This window comes from Mustela nivalis, assembly GCF_964662115.1.
Source record: "Mustela nivalis genome assembly, chromosome: 10".
NCBI lineage: Eukaryota > Metazoa > Chordata > Mammalia > Carnivora > Mustelidae > Mustela > Mustela nivalis.
In genome coordinates this window covers 18,242,678-18,262,909 of record NC_139029.1, presented here as the reverse complement: position 1 = coordinate 18,262,909, position 20,232 = coordinate 18,242,678, and the positions used below count along the sequence as shown (strand labels likewise).

The 20,232-nt window shown below is 40.9% G+C and overlaps 1 protein-coding gene and 1 long non-coding RNA gene across 4 annotated transcripts; one reads left to right on the top strand and one right to left on the bottom strand.

Moving 5' to 3' along the window:
• Window positions 1-4,473: 4,473 nt before the first annotated feature.
• Window positions 4,474-16,686, bottom strand: PDIK1L (PDLIM1 interacting kinase 1 like). 3 transcript variants are annotated; one of them, XM_082687899.1, is made up of 3 exons: window positions 16,327-16,686; window positions 13,622-13,923; window positions 4,474-8,362 (listed from the first exon to the last, which is right to left on the bottom strand). In XM_082687899.1, exons 2-3 carry the CDS (start codon window positions 13,904-13,906, stop codon window positions 7,622-7,624), a joined length of 1,026 nt encoding a protein of 341 aa, XP_082544025.1. In that variant the 5' UTR covers window positions 13,907-13,923; window positions 16,327-16,686; the 3' UTR covers window positions 4,474-7,621. The 3 variants fall into 3 exon arrangements, with proteins under 3 accessions (XP_082544025.1, XP_082544024.1, XP_082544026.1); XM_082687898.1 differs by lacking the exon at window positions 16,327-16,686 and adding an exon at window positions 15,829-16,315; XM_082687900.1 differs by lacking the exon at window positions 16,327-16,686 and adding an exon at window positions 15,408-15,822.
• A 490-nt stretch (window positions 16,687-17,176) lies between these two features.
• On the top strand, window positions 17,177-18,604 carry LOC309842917. Its single transcript, XR_014299851.1, has 2 exons — window positions 17,177-17,238; window positions 17,869-18,604. It is a non-coding gene; the product is annotated as an uncharacterized lncRNA (long non-coding RNA).
• Window positions 18,605-20,232: the final 1,628 nt, after the last annotated feature.

Sequence of the window (20,232 nt, the reverse complement as noted above, 5' to 3'; positions counted from 1 at the left end):
ACTCCCATATTTACTGCAGAGAAGTAGACATTACCATCTCTATTTTACAGATGAAGAAACATAGGTTCCGAGTTCTGCGCAAGGTTGCAGCAACTATATGACTGAACAGGGACTTCGCCATTGGTTTTTACCCTCCACAGGTTCTTAAACTTTGGTGGAAGACATGGACCCCCTTGAGAATCCGAGGAAAGCTTTAGATCCTCTTCCAAAAACATGTACATTGATACCAATACACTAAAATTGCAGGGGGCTTGATATCCTACGAAATCTGTCCATGGATTCTAGATGAAGAATCTGTGTTTGTTATAATACTGAGAGCAGATGCTGGAACAAAAAGACACATTCGTTTTTTAGCCTTGATCCCAAGTTCCCATTCCTCTGCCTGTCTTCCAAGACCCTTTGTATTCCAATCCCTCTGTGTCCTGACATGCATTCCCCGAAATAGCCCTTCTGGGCATCTGCATGATCTCTCTTCAGTTCGTGGCTTGGCTCTGTGCAGTGAGAAGCAGTGACTAAGATAATGGGCTCTCGTAGCCTGGGTTCAGATCCTGAGCAACTGTAGACCAAGGGTGGGTTATCTTCCCTCCTGGTGCCTCTGTTTCTTTACCTGTAAATGGTGAAGAGTGTTAAGTACTTTGCAGGATTGTTTGGATTCTGTGAGTCAATGCACAGAAAGCATTCAGAGCAGAGAGGGGCACCCAGGGACTGCCGATATGTTTGAGGTGGTTTTACTCCCCTGCAGAGTGGGTCATTATTTGCATCCTCCAGTTCAGTGGTCAACTAGGAGAGGATTCTTGTAAATAAAATAGTTCTGCTATTATTTTTTGGAAACCAAACATGGTCACTTTTTTTTTTTTTGTAGTTTCACATTTTTATTTAAACTCCAGCTAGTTAACACACATAAATTCAATAGTTTTAAAAAGTATCTTAAAAAGTCCCAGGCATACAGTAGTGCTAATTTCTTTTCTTTTTCTTTTTTTTTTTTTTAAAGATTTTATTTATATATTTGACAGAGAGAGAGAGAGATCACAAGCAGGCAGAGAGGCAGGCAGAGAGAGAGGAAGGGAAGCAGGCTCCCCGCCAAGCAGAGCCCGAGGTGGGGCTCGAACCTAGGACCCTGGGATCATGACATGAGCCGAAGGCAGAGGCTTAATCCACTGAGCCACCCAGGCGCCCCAGTGGTGCAAATTTCTTGAAAGGCAATTTTTCAATTGCCATTTGAAGAGGGCAATAGTGCTTTCTGTGCTGGAGGCTTAGGGCTTCACTTGTCCCAGTGGAGAGAAAAGTGCTTTGCCTTTAAAGTTTCAAGGGCAATGAAATGGCTCAAAGTCTTGAAGGACAGGAGGACCAGCAATCCGACCCACCTCGGCAAAGGTGGGGTCTCCTGAGACTGAAGGGATGGATGGTGTATTGCTGATTTCTCTAAGAATTGAGCTCCAGTAGTGACCCATGGCAGATTTCTGACAGGAAGGAATAGGCCTCGGTGTTTGAGTAGGGCTGGCCTAGGGATTTAGTCAGTAAGCGTCTCAGTGGACAGAGTTAAGACCAGAGGACTTTCTCCAGGTCTGGTGGATGATTCTAGAGAAGTTCTCTCTAATCATGGTTGTTCCAGAAGGATGAAGGAATGTGGTGGTTCTTATGTCTTGGTGTCTTTGAGGAAATTTATAGTGACACATTGTGTGTTTTGTTTTCTCAACCAAGGGCCAGGGATGTGTGACCCTTCCTTCGTAAGTCTCATAATCCTTTCCATTAGTAATTTTCCATGTTGAATTGACTCATTGCATCTTAGAACTGGAAGGGCTCTTAACTAGCTAGTGCTGATGGTAATTAATTACCACCCCATTGGACTCTTTTGGTCCTATGTCCCTAAAAGAAATCCTAAAGTCACGAAGTTTCTTTTCTAAGGATGGGAGTCGGCCTAAAGTGAACCCAGATAATCATGTAATTTATCCTCAAAGAATATTTTCTTCTCCGCAGCCCACTGTAGGCCACAGGCACTGACATTCCTTTGAAATACTAGAAGACCCACTGTATTGATATGATTAGAGCAGAAGGGTTGAGGTCATATTCATATAAAATTTTACTTATAATTCTAGTGGGTCCACTGACAAGGCTGGATTCCCTTGTTAGATTCCTGCTTAAGAAGCCCAGTGCTACAATAACATACCTGATAATGATTTAATGCATTATGTCTTCTGTTTCTCAGAAACAGTCTGAAAATGAAGATAGGGACTTGAGTTTGGGGTGGGGTGCTGAAACGGGTCTGTGCTGTTGGTTGTTAGAAGGTAAGCAAATCTAAAAAATACTACTACACTATGACTTTTTGCCTATCCTACAGTCTAACCTGTACTGTTTCAATTGTAATATTTTACCATTTTCACATTAGAATCGCCAATACTTAAAAAATACTAATGGGAGTACCCTTCCTACTGAAACTCTCATTTTATTAATATGAGATGGATCCCAAGGATCAGTTTTTTAAAAATTTAAATGACTTTACTGAAGTATAACTGATGTAAAATAAAGTACCTAAATTTAAGTACTGTGGTGAATTCTTATATATGTATGAAACCTATGAATATACCCATCATCCCGTTTCCCCTGAAATCACAGGCAGACATTTTCCTGAGGGAGAGGATGTTAATGTCTTCATCAGGTTCTCCCAAAGGGGAGAAAAATGAAAGCTACTAAGCCTGGCTCATTGAGAGACCATTCATTCATTCAACATATTATCAATATCAGAACACAATTAACAACAATGGCTACCATTTGAGAACTGAATGTGCCAGGTATTATGCCAGGCACTTTACCTACATTATCTCTGACCCTGAGAAAAATTCTGAAAAGTACATATCATCATCCAATGTATCATCTCCATTTTACAGATATGAAAACTAAGGCTCAGAATGAAGGGACTTGCCCAGTGCCACATATTAATTAGGCAGGTATTTGCAAAAGCTAGCGTTTAATAGATCTGCTACAGCAAACCTATCCTTTAGCTGCTAGGCCGTGATGCCTTCAGTAATACCAAGTTGCCTAACTTCTGTTCAGAACAAGCTAAGCTTGAAATACCAGGAATGAGCAGGAAGTGAAAGAGCGAAGTCAAAAACATCTTTTTTTTTTTTTTTTTTCAAACAATTCCCTTCTAACCAATGAGAAATCATTGCGAAAGAGAAAGTACTGCCTTTAAGAGACGCAGGACAGCCCTGAGCCCTCAAGAGGTGTGGCGGGAAGGTTTTCTCAAGTAGGAGTTATTATCTAACCACAAACCAACTGTCTGTCATTACACTGCATTTCACAGGACGTCTATGATTGGTTGACTAGGAGAGCAACGTTTGAATTTAAAGAAAAGACCAAAACAACCAGAGGTCAGTCCTTCAGTGAGGAAGATAAAGCTTTGTTGTTAGAGAAAACTCCAACTGGAGTCTGAGATTAGGTTCTACCATTACCACCCTAACTGGTGTATTACTATTCATTTCATCAAGAAACCAGTCCTTGTTTTAAGTAAAACCCATTAAGAAGACACATAAAAACCAGTGAATGTTCTTTGTAAACTGCCAAGGATTACAAAAAAGCTAGTAAATGCAAATATTTATAGTTTAAGATGCAATGAAAAAAAATTAATCACTAAATAGAAAGCCAGATTTGCCTGTCTACAAAGGCTATGCCAGGACAAGGTGCCAGTCAGAAGCAGCCACAATTCCTGATGCCTGCTTTCCTATTTGTCACTAGATCACATGTAGCATTAATGTTTTCTGTCTCCCATCTTTCCCTCTGCTGCTCCTTTGGACCAGTAAGTGCACTGTGTCTTCAGTACTTTGTTTATTCTGAAGAAGGCATCTATAATAAAAGCTATAAAAGAAAAAAGTAGGCCAGCTGACTTTATAGAAAGGAAATCATGCTTTCAAGTTATAGCTTGAAATAATACCTCTTCCTGGCACATTTACCATATTTCATTCTGAGTCTGGGATAAATCTTCATCTTAATGATATAGAAGGGTTAATGAAAAAAATCATTTATTTTAGGCAATACAAGTTCTTCTGACAAAAACAGAAAGAAAGCATTAAAACTGGAGAACTTGAGAGACACCTGGGTGGCTCAGTCAGTGAAGCATCTGCCTTCAGCTCAGGTCGTGATCCCAGAGTCCTAGGACTTAGTCTGGCATCAGGCTCCTGGCTCAGCAGGGAGCTTCTCCCTCTGACTGCTGCTCTCCCCCTGCCTGTGTGTTCTCTCTCTGACATAAATAAATTCTTAAAATAAAATTGGAGAACTTGAAATGCTGAAAGAAATTCCTAAATTTCAATAATCTTTTCCTCAGCAATAGCTTCTATTACAGAAAGTTTCACTTAATAAGGCTGAATGAAAATGATATTGTTTCAAATTTTATACCCTCTATATTTTATGTTCCTGAAGTAAAACAGTACAGAACTAGACAGAGCCACCAAATCAACAATATAAAATTTTCAGGGTAGGTTTTTTTTTTTGTTGAAACTCACTTTATTTAAAAAAAAAAAACAGTCATGAACAATAAATTACAATCATTTCCCCCTTTTATAAATTCTTCATAAAATATATTTGACAATTTTAAAAGAAAATCTCAAAAGTTGCTTTCATTTTTGAAGTGCTGATGACTTATTTTTTGACCATTTTGTCATGCTGGTGAATTATTTTGTAGCTGCTACAATAGTTTGATTGATAAACATTTTACAATTAAAAACAACAACAACAACAACAACAAAGAGGAAAAACAGACCAGCAGAAAGAACTATTCAGTGTGCTATTTATCTGACACTTAACACTTACTTCATCATAATGACAAAGTATCCCTTAGCACCAAAAATCTACAGGAACCCCGTCTTTCTAAGTGACAACTAGTGCAAAATAACATTCTAGGAACTAACTGTACAACCCCATATTTTAACTGGCCACAGCTGCCTATAAGCTTATTTGAAATATTTGGTCTTTTCTTCAATTAAGACAAATTTCATAAAACACTATAAACCATGGCAAGAGACTCTGAGGAATAATTGTTTATTGAGTACCTATTATGGGCAAGGCACTGTGCACAAATTTTTGCTTTCATTTTTCCTCTAGCAAATAAATATCTAGGAATTTCCAAGTATCATCAACCTTCTTTTATTTCTTACTCCTGGCTGGAAAAGGCCTGTGGCTGTAGGCCATTTTTTTAAACTGTCATTTTACCACCCGACCTTTAGTGCTGAGCTCACAGTAGGTACTGAATAAATACCTCCTGATTGAAAAAAAACAAAGACAAAGAATTTACTATCCTTTTGCTTGGTATCATAGACTATTTTAGAATATAAGGACTTGAGAAAATTCCAAGAGAAACTTCCTGATCCCCTCATACCTTTGCTGCCAATGAAAGAAAGAATTCACTTCACAGGTGAAATCTTTCAAAATAAATGATAATCGTTAGCTATTTTAAATGAGGCAAGACCAAAAACTATGTACTTAGGAAACGGGGGCTCCAAGCACATAGATATTTGAAGAGCAAACGAAGCACTGGCCCACTACCACCGAATCACCATGAATCTCTGCTGAAATGCCATTTACTGATGCAACATGATGATTCTTCCCACTTCCAGTAACTCAATCTCCTTGGCCAGATCTGTGTTACAGTAATTTGGAGATCCACAGGGTCAATTATCATGAGGTTCCAGTGTATTTCCACCTCTCATTTCCAACAAAATCTTGTATTTATTAGCTTGAAAGTGATGTTCAAAGTATACGATTTTTTTAATTTTAAAAGGTTTTATTTAAGAAGAAAATAGAAGGTTTTATCTCAGTAAAACCTTTCATTCCAAATTTTAAACTTCCAGGCCAATGAATGCAGAATTCAGAAATTTTACATACTCTAATTCTTTGTGCTTTTTCACCTTCTCAAGTTCTCAAATATATTTTAAGTAAGGAAAATATGATAGCAAAATTCCAAAAGTTATGGAAGTTCAAAAAAGCTGAGGAGGAGACACACTGGGTGTCAACTATGCTTTAATTAAAAAACAAACAAACAAACAAACAAAAAAACTCAGAAAAAAAAGCTGAGGAGACTATGCAACTATTAATAATTTTGGTATTCTTATATATATATATATATTTTTTTTTTTACTTTGACCAAAGATTCTAGTGCTTTATAAAGACTAACCTAGATACAATGGCCTTAAAGTCTATCTAACCTTAAAGGCTAATATTCTGTTTTAGCAAAACTTTCTTAGATTTTAATTATCTGCATTTATAGGAAAACAAATTGGAGACAACCATCTAGGGTTAAAAATCAAACTAACTTCAATTAGAGTAACAGTCTATTGGTTTTTGACATAGAACATACCAAATGATTGTATAAAATCGGTAACTTGCAAGTTTCTACTTGAAAGATATAGTGGATGCCACAATATTTCATCCATTTACCACGCTGTATAGGTATCATCTCCCACTTCAGAAAAAGGTGATCAACATTTAACACAACCATATCACTATCATTACTGTGTTAAATTAGGCAAGAGAAAACAGCATTAGTGCCAAAATGAAAGGAATTCCAGTGATTAAACAAGAGACCGTATCAGGACAGGCAATGTGAGGGTAGAGCTCATTTGATTTCTTCAACTTTATGCTGAGGCTTAGACAGTCTTGAAATCAAAACTTACTATATCAAGTAGTAGAGTTCATATATTGCAAAGTTTTCAGAAACAGAGGAATCCTGTGTTCAGATCTGTATCAGATTGCAGATGCTCAAGTGCAGACATGTTCCAGTGCAATGGTTTAATTGGTTAATTGAATGCTTGGTTACCTAAAGAAGGTACGACTGAATCATCAAGGTCCTTGCCAACCTGTTACCACATGATTGCATGGCTACTTCGACTCCTGCAGCTATAGGGCACTGGAGAGCTCAAACATATTTCAGCAGCTTTGGATCACTTAATTTTATGCTTAATTGGATAACTTTAGACCCTCCAAAATGATGCCTTAAAAAAAGCCATATAATATTACAAAAATAAAAAGTGTAGTATGATTTCATTAGAGGGAGGGGCAGGGTAGGAAGATGAGGGAAGGTTCTTTTATTTTTCATCACTGATTTCACCAGCAAATCTCAAAAACCCAAACCTACATCAAATAATTTAAACAGAAGTGGCATTTTCTTCATATGGAATGCAAAATGCACACATTCACATACTTACATATACATAAATATATACATATATGTTTCCTTTACAAAGCTTCAAAGGTTGCATTGCCAGCATGCAAACCTCTTCTTCCATGGAAATTCCTAATACTGACAAGGAATGTCTAAAATACTTGAGACTTATTTCCAGAAAACTGGACTTTCTTCTCTTCTTGGCTCTTAGAGAATTTTCCTGCCAAACTTCTACCAATGATCATTTTTAAAAATGTACACCCACATTGGTAATACACATTTAAAACATACTAACAAAATGGCCAGCTTGGACTTAACAAAAATGAGGAAAAAAAACACCCCACAATAAAATCTAAACCCTTAAAAGGTGGAGTTTAGCTTTTTATATTCTTTTCAGCCACATTATGTTGTTGCATCACTGTTAAAACATAAGCAGCATATCATCCAAGATATTTGCAAACAATGTATGTGTCACGTTTCCCAGCTGCTATCTTTAAATGCAATTTGTACTAATCTGAGTTCTAGTTCAAAAGCATCTGGACGATCCTGAGGGTTTGCAGCCAGCATTTCTTTAATCAGTTGTTTCATCCGCCCATTCATAGACTTTTTCTTCACAGGAATGAGAAGTTCCATTTTGGGATTTTCCAGAAGCGCCTCTCCAACAGGCACAATCTCAGTTCCTTGTTTTACATAACTCCCCAAGAGTTCCTTCTTTGTCTCTGTGTCGATGAACGTGATCCTTTCCAGCATTGCCCAGATGATAATCCCCAGAGCGAAGATGTCCGCTTTTGCTGTGTAATGTCCCTCCCACACTTCAGGAGCCATGTAGAAATCTGTTCCACAGGCTGTGGAAAGGAAACACTTGTTTACACTGACAGGTTCTTCTGGATTCTGCCCAGAGGCTGAACAAACTTTACTGAGACCAAAATCAGCCACTTTCAGTGTGGGTTCCAAGTCACTGGTATCCAACCTACTTTGTGAAATCAGGATGTTATCAGGCTTAAGATCTCGGTGAATGATCTGGTTTTTATGCAAGAAAGCCAGAGCACTGCTCAGCTGAAGCATAAAGCTGGTGTTAGTTTTACGATTGGGTTTCCTGGACAATAGATATTCATTCATATCTCCGCCGTCACAAAAATCCATCACAAACCACAAGTAATAGGCGCTTCTGGGATCAAAGGCAATTTCTCCTTTTAATGAAGTCTCTACAAGCTACAAGAGGGGGAAAAAACAGATTACAGTCATCTGCACAGTTTATACAATTCAGCTACAGAAAAAGAATAACTAACTGATTAATAAGTTGGACTCCCAATTTTAAGTGGAAATTTCATGAATGTTTTATTTGGTCAATGCTCTCATATGTGCATTTTATTTTAAATTTCAGTACTTCAAACTGCTCCTAATGAATGCATACCAAATCTCTAAGTCAGGAGGTAAAAAGTTATTTTAAAATAGCTTTAGGGGGCGCCTAGGTGGCTCAGTAGGTTAAAGTCTCTGCCTTCGGCTCAGGTCATGATCCCGGGGTCCTGGGATTGAGCCCTGCATTGGGCTTTCTGCTCAGCGGGGAGCCTGCTTTCCCTCTCTCCCTGCCAGTCTGCCTATTTGTAATCTCTCTGTCGAATAAATAAATAAAATCTTTTAAAAATAAATAAATAAATAAATAAAAATAAAAATAAAAATAAAAAGCTTTAGGGGCACCTAGCTGGCTCAGCTGGTAGAGCATGGGATTCCTGATCTCAGAGTCATGAGTTTAAGTCCTACACTGGGCATAAAGCTTACTAAGTCATAAACAAACAAACATTTTATTTTTAAAAGTATCCAACTGGCTATACATTTTCTGCATGAGTTAATGGAGCTGAACTTTATCTACCTACACAATAGCTTCGTTAAAAAATTGACTTTTCAGCAGCTAGTAGACCTGGGAGATTGCCAGCTGAGGTATAAACATCAATTAGGAAGCTCTATTCAATTAAACTGCCTGAAATATATTTCTTGTTCATTGGACATACACTATTAACATTATGCAATCTGTAAAATTAGAAGAGAAATGATCAGGAACACTAGTTGTTAGGGAAATAAAAGCCTTGCAGCGCCTGAGTGGCTCAGTCGTTAAGCATCCACCTTTGGCTCTGGTCATGATCCCAGGGTCCTGGGATCGAGCCCTGCTTTGGGCTCTCTGAAAAGCCTGCTTTTCCCTCTCTCACTCCCCCTGCTTGTGTTGTGTTCCCTCTGTTGCTGTCTCTCCCTCTGTCAAATAAATAAAATCTTTAAAAGAAAAAAAAAAAAAAAAGGAGGGACACCTGGGTGGCTCAGTTGGTTAAGCAGCTGCCTTCGGTTCAGGTCATGATCCCAGTGTCCTGGGATCAAGTCCCGTATCAGGCTCCTTGCTGCCACTCTGCCTGCCTGTCCTCTCTCTCTCTCTCTCTGACAAATAAATAAATAAAATCTTAAAAAATTAAAAAAAAAAAGGAAATCAAACCTTCCTGTAGTCACTGATAAAGACTGCCATTATTACTTCATAAACTTCTACAGGCAGAATGCAAATATACTGTCTATCTCTATCACTATATGGCTTCTAAAAACCAATTTATAAAAAAAAATATTTATGTTTTGATATAAAAATTCAAATATGAGTTTGTATATTTCTTTTTTTTTTTAAGATTTTTTTTATTCATTTGAGAGACAGTGAGAGAGAGAGAGAGAATGGCTGAGGGAGAGGGAGAAGCAGACTACCCGCTGAGCAGGGAACCCCATGTGGGGCTTGGTCCCAGTACTCCAGAATCTGAGCCAAAGGCAGATGCTTAACCAAATGAACCACCCAGGCACCTCAGAGTTTGTATATTTCTTTGCCTCAAGCTGAAAACCTAGAATAGTTGCTATTTTATTTGTTATCATTATCAAATTATAATTCTATAACCTGAAATTCAAGAATATTGATTACTTCACCGAATATGAACTACCATTGTAAAATATAGCATACAATACTTTGAAAGCATTTGTCCCATGGTGCCTTTTCAGACCCACTGAATAGAAACTCAGTAGGGAAGCTGAAGAGTTGTTGAAGAATGAACTGCAAGTTTACATTTAAGTGTACTAGTACTTCCTCTTGTCATTTGGATGGCAGAAGCAAAGAACACCTTTCAAACCATCTCCCCCAATGGCAAACAGCTGTAATTGCAATCGTCTGCAGATGTCTTCTGCTCGCATTTTCTTTGTTGCGTGTTTGCCAGTGAGCCAGAAAATGAAAGACTAGAAAGGTACAGATCACACAATTATTTACCAGGTGCACTGTTACTAAATATGCTGAGATTAAAGATCAGTGCCATTACTCTTACTTCATTTTCTCTCTTCTTCTGTCTTACTCTCAAAAGCAAATTTCTAAATAACTTTGAGCAGCACAAAGTCCCAGCATTCAAAGAATGGTTTAGAGTAAGGTGAGACAGTAAATATTTTAGGCTTGACAAGTCACATAAGGTTTCTGTTCCATATTCTTCTTTCTTTTCCTTAAACAACTCTTTAAAAATGTCAAAACTATTTTTAGCATCTGGGCCAAATAAAAAATTGCCTGAGGGCTATAGTTTGAGGGATGCTGGTTGAGAGAGCCCAATCCACTTATTTCCATGTATAAAGGATGTAGAGTCATTGGTTCTCTTGCCTAAAGACCTTCAACAGTTTCCCTGTTCTCTCAGGATACAGTCTAAGGTCTTGAACATGGGCTATGGGATCTTCTGACCCTGCTGACCTTTCTAGTTTCATGTAAAACAACTCTGCTGGCATGGTACAGTCTTACTATATTCTTTCAATTCTTAGAATGCTTTGTACTTTTTGCTTCAAAACATCTGTATGTACAGTTCTTTCTGGCTGGCAAGTTTTCTCACTCACATGGCTAACTCCTCTTTACCCTTTAATTTTCAGTTGAAACAACTCATAATTCCTGAACCCTAGGTTATGTCAGGTTCTCTCTCATATGCTCTTATATCATTCTGTATCTCTCATTCATGACACTGATTACAAGTCATACAGATTGACACCAAGTTCCTATGTTGAGAATGTATCCTCTGTTAGTTAATTTGCTTTACATTTTCTTCTAGCTAAGTTTTTTAGCTATTACGAACTGACTTAATCATCAGAACAAGGAAAATATCTAGAAGAACATGGAGAAAAACAAAAACTTGTGTAGAGAATGGAGAAAGCCATGCATAGGGACTCTGTGGTCATGCTACAGATTTAACTGTTTTTACCAGATGTAAATTTAGAGAAGGCACTTGCTAAGTGTGTTGATCAATGTCTTGTTAATAAATCCACAGAAAAGACAATTTTAATAGAGCTTTTAACAGAGTTACATATTACTGAGTACTTCCTATGTGCCAAGTATTTTACTGTATCATTTCTAATTTTGACAACTTCCATGGAAGGTAAAATTATTATTACTATTTTACATCTGAAGATATCGATGCTGGAAGAGATGAGTTATTTAGCCAAGATCATAGAGCTAGCAAAAGTGCTACAAGTTAAACACAGGCCTATCAGCCTTTATTTATTTATTTTAAAATATTTTTATTTTTATTTTTGTGACAGAGATCACAAGTAGGCAGAGAGGCAGGACAGGTGAGGTGGGGGAAGTTGGCTCCCTGCTGAGCAGACAGCCAGATGTGGGGCTTGATCCCAGGACACTGGGATCATGACTTGAGCCAAAGGCAGAGGCTTTAACCCACTGCACTACCCAGGCACCCCCCCATCAGCCTTTAAAAGATAAAAGGGAGTACTAAATAAAAAGGTGTTTTAGATTAAAAAAAAAAAATCATTGAGTCAAGGCTGGAAGTACTTTACATCTTATTATTTTTATTATTTTTTTAAGTAATCTCTACACCTAACATGGGGCTCAAACTTACAACCCCAAGATCAAGAGTCACATGCTCTACTGACTCAGCCAGCTGGATGCCCCAATACTTTACCTCTTAAAGGCTTGAATGACCACCTAATACTATAAAGGTTGCTTGATCTGGACTCAAGGATACCATTAGCACTAAGTCATATATTTAAATGTCTTTGTATTTGTAGATCAGTTCAATGGCAAAGTTCATCAAAGTTCTATCCACTTTTAAGAGGGAGTGTGGTAAGAATGTTTCCAGTATTTTCTATCAGTGCAACTTACATACTAAGCACTTTTAGAAAAGTAAACAATAAATGGAATAGAGGCTAAATAGTTGTGCTTTACAATTACTGTCTTAAGAGGTAAAACTTCAGGATATAGCATGCTAAACTGCAATATGAATTAGGTTCTCAATATGAATTAGGTTCTCAAGATTGATATTTGTTCACAATATAATGAAAGTTGCAAGCTTCTAATTAAACAGATCAATGTTTGTTTTCTTCCTTGTTCCTGGTCCAAAAGTTTTTGTTGTTTTAAAATCATACTTCTGTACCCTGATGGTTAAAATTCTGAATTTAGACATACTCATGGGAAGTTCGTTTCCTTTTCCAAGAATGACTGGATTTAAATTTTTCTCTGGCCTTTAACTAGCTATGTCTTAAGTATCTTTTCTCTTTAGCAAATACAGGCCTACTAGAGATTTTGATCTATACTAGAAGCCAGCCAACCAACCAACCAACCAAATAAATAAACAAACAAATAAACCTTTTCTGTTTTCCTATGTTAATGCTTTCCCCAGGTCTACAAAAAAAGTAATTTGAAGGCAAGAGTAATTTGGAAGTTAAGGGGACACAAGTTTTAGCAGTCAGATAGTCTCCTACATTCAGTTACCAATCCTGCCACTTGCTGGGTATGTGACTTGGATAAATTCATTATTTATTCTAAGCCTCAATTTCTTCATTTGTAATAATGATAATAGTACTACCCTCACAGAATTGTTCTGAGCAACTGCCTTTAAAACACTTTGAGCACATAGTGTGGAACTGAGTTGGAACCCCAATGTTAGCTATTAGCTCTATTAATAACATTCAAGTGCTATGCAACATACTTCATGAAAAATAACTAGAGTTGCATGGTTAAGAAACCACACAACCCTCTAAAACAGCAAAGGCTTATTATATTCAAATCAGTGATTTATAAAGAAATGCCCAATTACCTATATGGGTGCTGCTATTGATGATGGAGTTTTTCCTTTTCTTCTGGCTTTAGTTCCCAAAAACTTGATTTCAAATAAGTGAACTTATCAGACTCTAATCTTGATCACTTTTCTAGCTCCTATGTTGCCCCATTCCCATGCAGACTGGCAAGTACCATGGCATAACAGGTGGCTTATGTTATTTTTAGGTATTTGCATCACAGGTTTAAATAAAACCCTGTTTTAAAGCAAACATCTATTCAGTTCTTGGCAGACCCTTATCTACTCCTAACTATATAAACACCTGCATTTAAAAGTAGAAGTTCATCTGACTCATTTATTCCTCTTCTTGCTGACCAATACTAAGTTCAAGTTGTATCTATTCCTATTCAACCACACATACCTGTAAATAAAGGGAAGAGTTAGAGCCGTGGGACATTTTTTGCACCATCCCATCTTTTTGTAGGATGCATTCCTCCAAGTGAATCACATTTGGATGTTGGCTCTTGATACTGCTTAGTGCCCAGAACTCACGCAGGGCTAGTTCAACATTTTCAGGTGCATGGCATCGAATTTTCTTCACCGCCACCCGTGCAGAGGTCTTTCTGATGACTGCTTCATACACAACACCGTAACTGCCTCGGCCTACCTCCCGTATTAGATCGTACTTTGGCTGGCTACTCACCATCTTCAATGTCAAAGTTTCTGGAAAAATCAACAAAGTGCTCTGTTGAAATTAAGTATACTTACTGGCCTGTATAACTTTTTATGTATGATTTAATTATCTGTCTCACTGTTTGCAGTGCTTGAAAGATATTTGTTATAACTTGGGCAAATCTAAATATTTGAATAGTAATAATAAAGCAGCTAACCCTTTGGTAGTACTTACCATATATCAGGATCTGTTCCAAGCACTTCATAATATTAAATTCATTTCATCCTCACAACAATATTATGAAATGGATACTATTATGGTCATTTTATAGATAAGAAAACTAAAGTACAGAGAGTTTAAGCAACATGCCTAAGGTAAAAGAGCTACTGGTGGACCTGGGTTTGAAACCAGGCCATCTGCCTCTGACATTCATAACCATAACTATTACACTACACTGCCACCCATACAAACTGCTTCAAAATATTACTGTTAAAAATAAACCAGAAAATTCATCATTCTTATTTACTGGTCATGAAAAAAGAAACTCCAGCATCTCCTTAAAGCTGACATACACAAAGTTCATAAAAATGTCAAAACAAAAACAAAAAAACCTGGCTTGTGCTTAGGGACTAAAAGTAGACCAGATTACATATAGAATTCAAAATGTGTTTTTTTTTTTTTTTAAAGTAAACAAACTGTGTATGTCCCTATTTTAATTTTGTTTATGTTATTTCCTCATTTCTTGCAAAATAAATGAAAATAAACTCTGTGGAGAAAAATGGTCCTCTAAAAATAAAGCAAGCTACTTAGAATATTGTTACCTTTCTGTTGTGAAATTTAAACAACACCTATTTAGATGTAGGCCATTTTTGCCACTAAAAACTGTCCTCTGACAGTGTTCTTTCAAATTCAAATTGATAAATGATTTAAAGGCAGAGGCCCTACACTGAGGATGCTCATGAGTTGAATCAAGAAAGTCTAAAGTGTGCCACCTCATTCTCCGAAGAATGTTAAGATTCTAATGAACTTCAGGAACAAATTCTTATTTGTGGATTGCCACAATGGGCAAGAGATTGTGCAATCTTTCCAATGCACAGTTTAGGGGGAACAAGAGGCTACTGACTCTTGAGCCTGAAAAACTGGGTACAGCTACTTTAAGTCCATAGGACAGATTTAGTAAAGAAAATGAAAGCTTCTGAGATTACTTCTTAGTCCCACTTCCTCTACTGGAACCCCCCTTCACATTCCTACTGTATTCCTAGTGTCTGACATCCTGCCACGGAATCCTGGCTCCAGGTCCACAGCAGACACTCTTCCCTGCTCTCCGTGGATCGCCAGTTACTATCTACCTCAAAGTGGCTCCTGTCTTGCAAGCTGTCCCATACCCGCACACGACAGAGCACCCGCGTCAGGCGGAGAGAGGGCGTTTATGAAATCCCTGGCCGCAAACCCAAGCGACCCGCCAGCACTTCCCGGGCCCTCGCGCGCGCCCCGCTGAGCCGGCGGCGGGCGGCCCGCGGGCCAGGCCACACACCTGCGGGGCCGGGGAAGGGCCAGTCCTGGGCAGAGGTGTTGTCCGACGCGGCCGCTCAGCGCCCCGCTCATTGGCCGAGTATCAGGCCCACCCCCTCCCCCTCCCCGGCGGCGTCCAGACGAAACCCGGAGGGGATCCTCCCGAGGCCCTTCACCCCGAGGAGCCAGTCCCGCGGCTGTCCCAAATCCTCGGTGCTGGCGGATGAGGCCCAGGCCCTGGGGAGGAGACCAGGGACAGAAGAGGAGGCCGCAGCTGGGACCGGTGGCCTGAGGGGTGCGGGCCGGAGGCCTGAGGAGCGCGGGGCCTTCCCTAGCATGACTCCGCTGACAGGTCTGTGACAGGCCTCCCGGGGAAGGAGGTGCATGCAAGGCCTTCGGCTCTGCAGCAGGGCCTCAGTGCCAGGTCTGAGGGCCATATTTACCTCAGGGTAGCCGCCGCCGCTTCTCCCTCTCACGAGCTCTGCAGGCCGCCATTATCGGGCAGCTCGCGCCTCAGCCTCCGCGGCCTCCAGTCAGAGACCGGCGCGCGCCCCCGTGGTGCGCGCGGACACACCCCCTTACGCCGCGCGGCCCCGCCCCCCTCCGGCTTTCCGTAGCGCGAGCCGGGAGGCCGAGCGCCTCCTTATTGGGCGCGCGCCTCGCCCTCCGCTAGCCTCCTCCCTCTCCCTTGGCTCGCAGTAGCCGGGAGTCGCCGAAGGTGTGCGCGCTCTGGAGCGCACCACTAGTGCCCCTCCCCGCAGGGGTGGCCGGGCCCCGGAACGGGGAGGCCGCTGCCCGCCAGAGCTCGGTCACCGTCCAGCTGCAGCAGGCGCGCACGGCCCGCGGGCTCCAGGGACGGTCTGCGGCAGCAGGTCCGGGCCTGGGGGTGCACGCGCCCGGCGCGGCCTCCCCGTTCCCTCCCCGCCCCCCTTCCCACCTACCGAGCTGCAGGCAGGTGTGCGGGGGTCGCTGGGGCGGAACGCCTGGTGCATCTTCTTGGGATCGGGCTTGGGGTACCTGCAGGACGCGGAGCTTTTCGGCTAGTTCGCGGGGAGGCGCGGTCCGAGCTGGAGGGCCTGGCGTCCGCCCAGCCGGGTGGGAGGCTGCACCTTTTGTCAGAGTCACTGAGCCATGTTTGCGGACGGTGCAGTTGCCCAGGCGGCGGCGGCGCGGGACTGGGTGCGATCATCTGGGAGGACGCCGTCCCCTGCCCCGCTGGCGCGGTGGTATCTCCCTTAAAGAAGCCGGCACCTCATTGTTCCCGGGCCGCAGCGGCCGGGAGTCGGGGGCGCCCTGCCCGGCGCCGGGAGGAAGGCGCGGCGGCCCCCGCACCTGGCCGCTGCCGCCCGCCCAGGCCCTGCGGGCCGTGGCCCCAGCGGGGAGTCGGGATCCAGCCCACGCGCGGTCCGAGGCGGCCGGGGCCGGGATGGACCGCGAAGGCAGCGGTTCTCTCGGAGCGAGACGGACAGCGGTGTGTCAGATCCCGGCATTCAGTCGCCTGACAGCCAGCCCGGGACTGTCAGTGACTCAGAGACTCGGACCAGCCCATTATTCAGTTAGTCGCACGGATCAGTAAGCATCCGCCAGAAACGTCCGTCCCTTCTTCACCAATTTATTCTGCAGTTACTATTTGTCAACAAAGCGGTTCCTGCTCCCAGTGCTGCAGTAAGCACGATGTGCAAAGAATCCCTGTTGGGGCTCTCGAGGATCAACCACTTACCCATTTTATTTGCTGTCCTCTATTTATGGACCTTCTCCTCAGAGTCTGAGCCTGGGTTGGGTGTTTAAATTAGCTTTTCTAATCCTGACCAAACCCCAAAGGGCAGGCTTTATTGCTAACCTTGTTTTTACAGGTGAGAAAACAGACCTCTGCCTTATTTGTGCAAAAGTTGTGTAGTTTGGGTGTGTGTGTGTGTGTACCTGCCTTGAATACTTACTCTCCTAGTACAGCTCCCCTGCCAAAAACCCGACAGCACCCTGCTCTTAAATCCGTTCAAACTTTTGTTCTGAGTGCTATCTCCCAGTCTTCAGCTCTCTGCTGGGGATACTGACGCCCACCAAGGCTTAGTTTCTGCCCTTGAAATTAGAAACTACAGATGGTCTTAATACCTTTGTGGGTAATCCATCTGAATCCGGAGAGGAGTATCTCTTTTGGTTAGAAGAGCCTTTTCCTTTTGTTTGTCTCAGTCATTAAATACAGGAATCCCTCCTCTGACTGCAGAACTGAGACTTGAAGTCCAACTCTGTAACCCCAAAGACAGGCTGACTAAAGATTGTAATGGGTTCAGGGCCTATAAATCCTGAAGCTTAAAAAATTGGGGGTGTTTTCTTTAGGAAAAAGATTACAAAATGACCCCATGAACATGCTGCTGGGGCCTTGGAAAGTGTCTGTGTAAGGGGGCGCCTCAAGCTTTAGCGTCATTAGCTCCAGGGTGAATCTTCCCCCACTTATTACATTTACATCATTGTTTGTTTGCCCGTAGGACTTCTACTAAACTGAGAATTCCCTGGGACAGGAACCTTGTCTATGATTCATCTCTGAAGCCTCCTCTATCTGTTATGGTACTAAGATACACCCAAGGGTGGTATTGTCCTACATTGCTTACAGGAAGGCAAAATGATGTAACTCATTAAGAAAATTTGGCAACACACAGCCACTCTATATCTATGTACCCAGGAATCCTAGGTCAAATCTTGAACTTCTAGGAATCAATCCTAGTGATAAATATTGACAAAAATACAAAAAGCTGTATTCACAAGTTATTCATTATGGCACTTTTATAGTAAAACATTGGAAACTGATCACATGTCAAAGAACTGGCTGAATACATTATAGTACTGGCACAGGAGAGTATGTAAGCAACCATACAAAGATATGTGGAAGACTTCTTACATAACCTAATAAACATGCCAATCTGGAGAGATGTCCATATATAGTTTTAAGTGAAATAAGCGAGGTGCATAGTAGTGTTTATATCACCCAGTAGCAGAATGATATAAAGGAACATTAATTGCTTATATTTAAAAGTTAAACAGTAGAAGAATAAACTTCAGGCTTCTAAAAATGGTTTCCTTTGTGGGATGGAGAGGATAGAGATGTAAATGAGACTTATGTGAATGTACCTTATTATACAGTGACTCTTTTGGAAATTTGTAAATGTTTTGCATATTTATAAAACAAAGTTCAGTAAAAAGAATAAAACACTCCATAAAAACAAATGGAAACAAATGTGCCATCTGTGTGTCAGGTTGGTGGTGTAACTACATATAGAAAATCATTTCAGTTGGCTTTATAAGCATTTTTTAAAAGATTTTATTTATTTTTTTGACAAAGATCACAAGTAGGTAGAGAGGCAGGCAGAGAGAGAGAGAGAGGAAGGGAAGCAGGCTCCCTGCTGAGCAGAGAGCCCGATGCAGGGCTGGATCCCAAGACCCTGAGACCATAACCTGAGCTGAAGGCAGAGGCTTAACCACTGAGCCACCCAGGTGCCCTGGCTTTATAAGTATTTTGACTGTACCTCCTTAATGGGCTATAGTCTGAGGACAACTAGAACTGCATACAAATATTAATTTGCACTCATTAGTCTTGTTAGAAGTAATATTGACATTTCTGGGGTACCTGGGTGGTGCAGTCGGTTAAACATGGGACTCTTGGTTTCAGCTCTGGTGGTGAGATGGAGCCCCAAGTCAGGCTCCATGCTCAGTGAGAAGTCTGCTTGAGTTTCTCTTTCCCTCTAACTCTGCCCCTCCCTACAGTGCACTCTTTCTCAAAAAAAAAAAAAAAAAAAAAAATCTTAAAAAAATAAGTAATATTGACATAGCTATTTTGAAAGATATATTTAAGGATAAGGCAAATAAGCATGTCAATGACATTAGGCATCAAGATTTTCAACAAATGAGAAAAAGAGTTAATATAAAACAAGCCTAGGGGTGCTGCATGGCTCAGTTGGTTAAGCATCTATCTGCCTTCAGCTCAGGTCATGATTCCAGAGTTCTGAGATAGAGCTCTGCACTGGGCTCCCTGCTCAGTGGGAAGCCTGCTTCTCCCTCTCCCCCCTGCTCACTATATCTCTCTCAAATAAAGAAATAAAATCTTAAAAACAAAGCAAAAACCAAGCTTAGGATGGGGCACCTGGGTGGCAAAGTTTTTAAGCATCTGACTCTTGGGGTCAGCTCAGATCATGATTTCATGGTCTTGAGATAAAACCCCTGCATCAGGCCCTACATTTGGCGACGAGTCTGCTTAAGACTCTATGTCTTCCTCTACCCCCACCCCCTCATGCCCTCTCTCTCAAATAAATAAATCTTTAAAAAAAAATTAAATAAGCCTAGGATAATTTTATATATGGGTTAGAGAGCAGAATGAATGAAGTATGTATTTTCCTCTTAAAAACTGTGTTTTTGGGGTTCCTGGGTGGCTCAGTGGGTTAAAGCCTCTGCCTTTGGCTCAGGTCATGATCCCAGGGTCCTGGGATCGAGCCCTACATCGGGCTCTCTGCTCAGCGGGGAGCCTGTTTCCTCCTCTCTTTCTGCCTGCTGCTCTGCCTACTTGTGATCTCCTTCTGTCAAATAAATAAATAAAAAATCTTTAAACAAAACAAAATGGTGTTTTCTACTTTCTGCTAAAAAGGCCTAGAAATAATCACCAATCCAGTAGAATGAACACCCCTAAAGCATAGATTTGGTCTCTAAACACCCATTTTCCAGTTTTAAAAAAATTAAAAATTAAGCAAAAAAAAAAAAAAAAAAAAAAAACCAAGTCTCCTTTGATAAATGGCTGGTTCCAGATCTGGAGCAGGAAAGATGATGTTGGGTCGTCTTGTGCCCATAAACCATGAAACTATCAA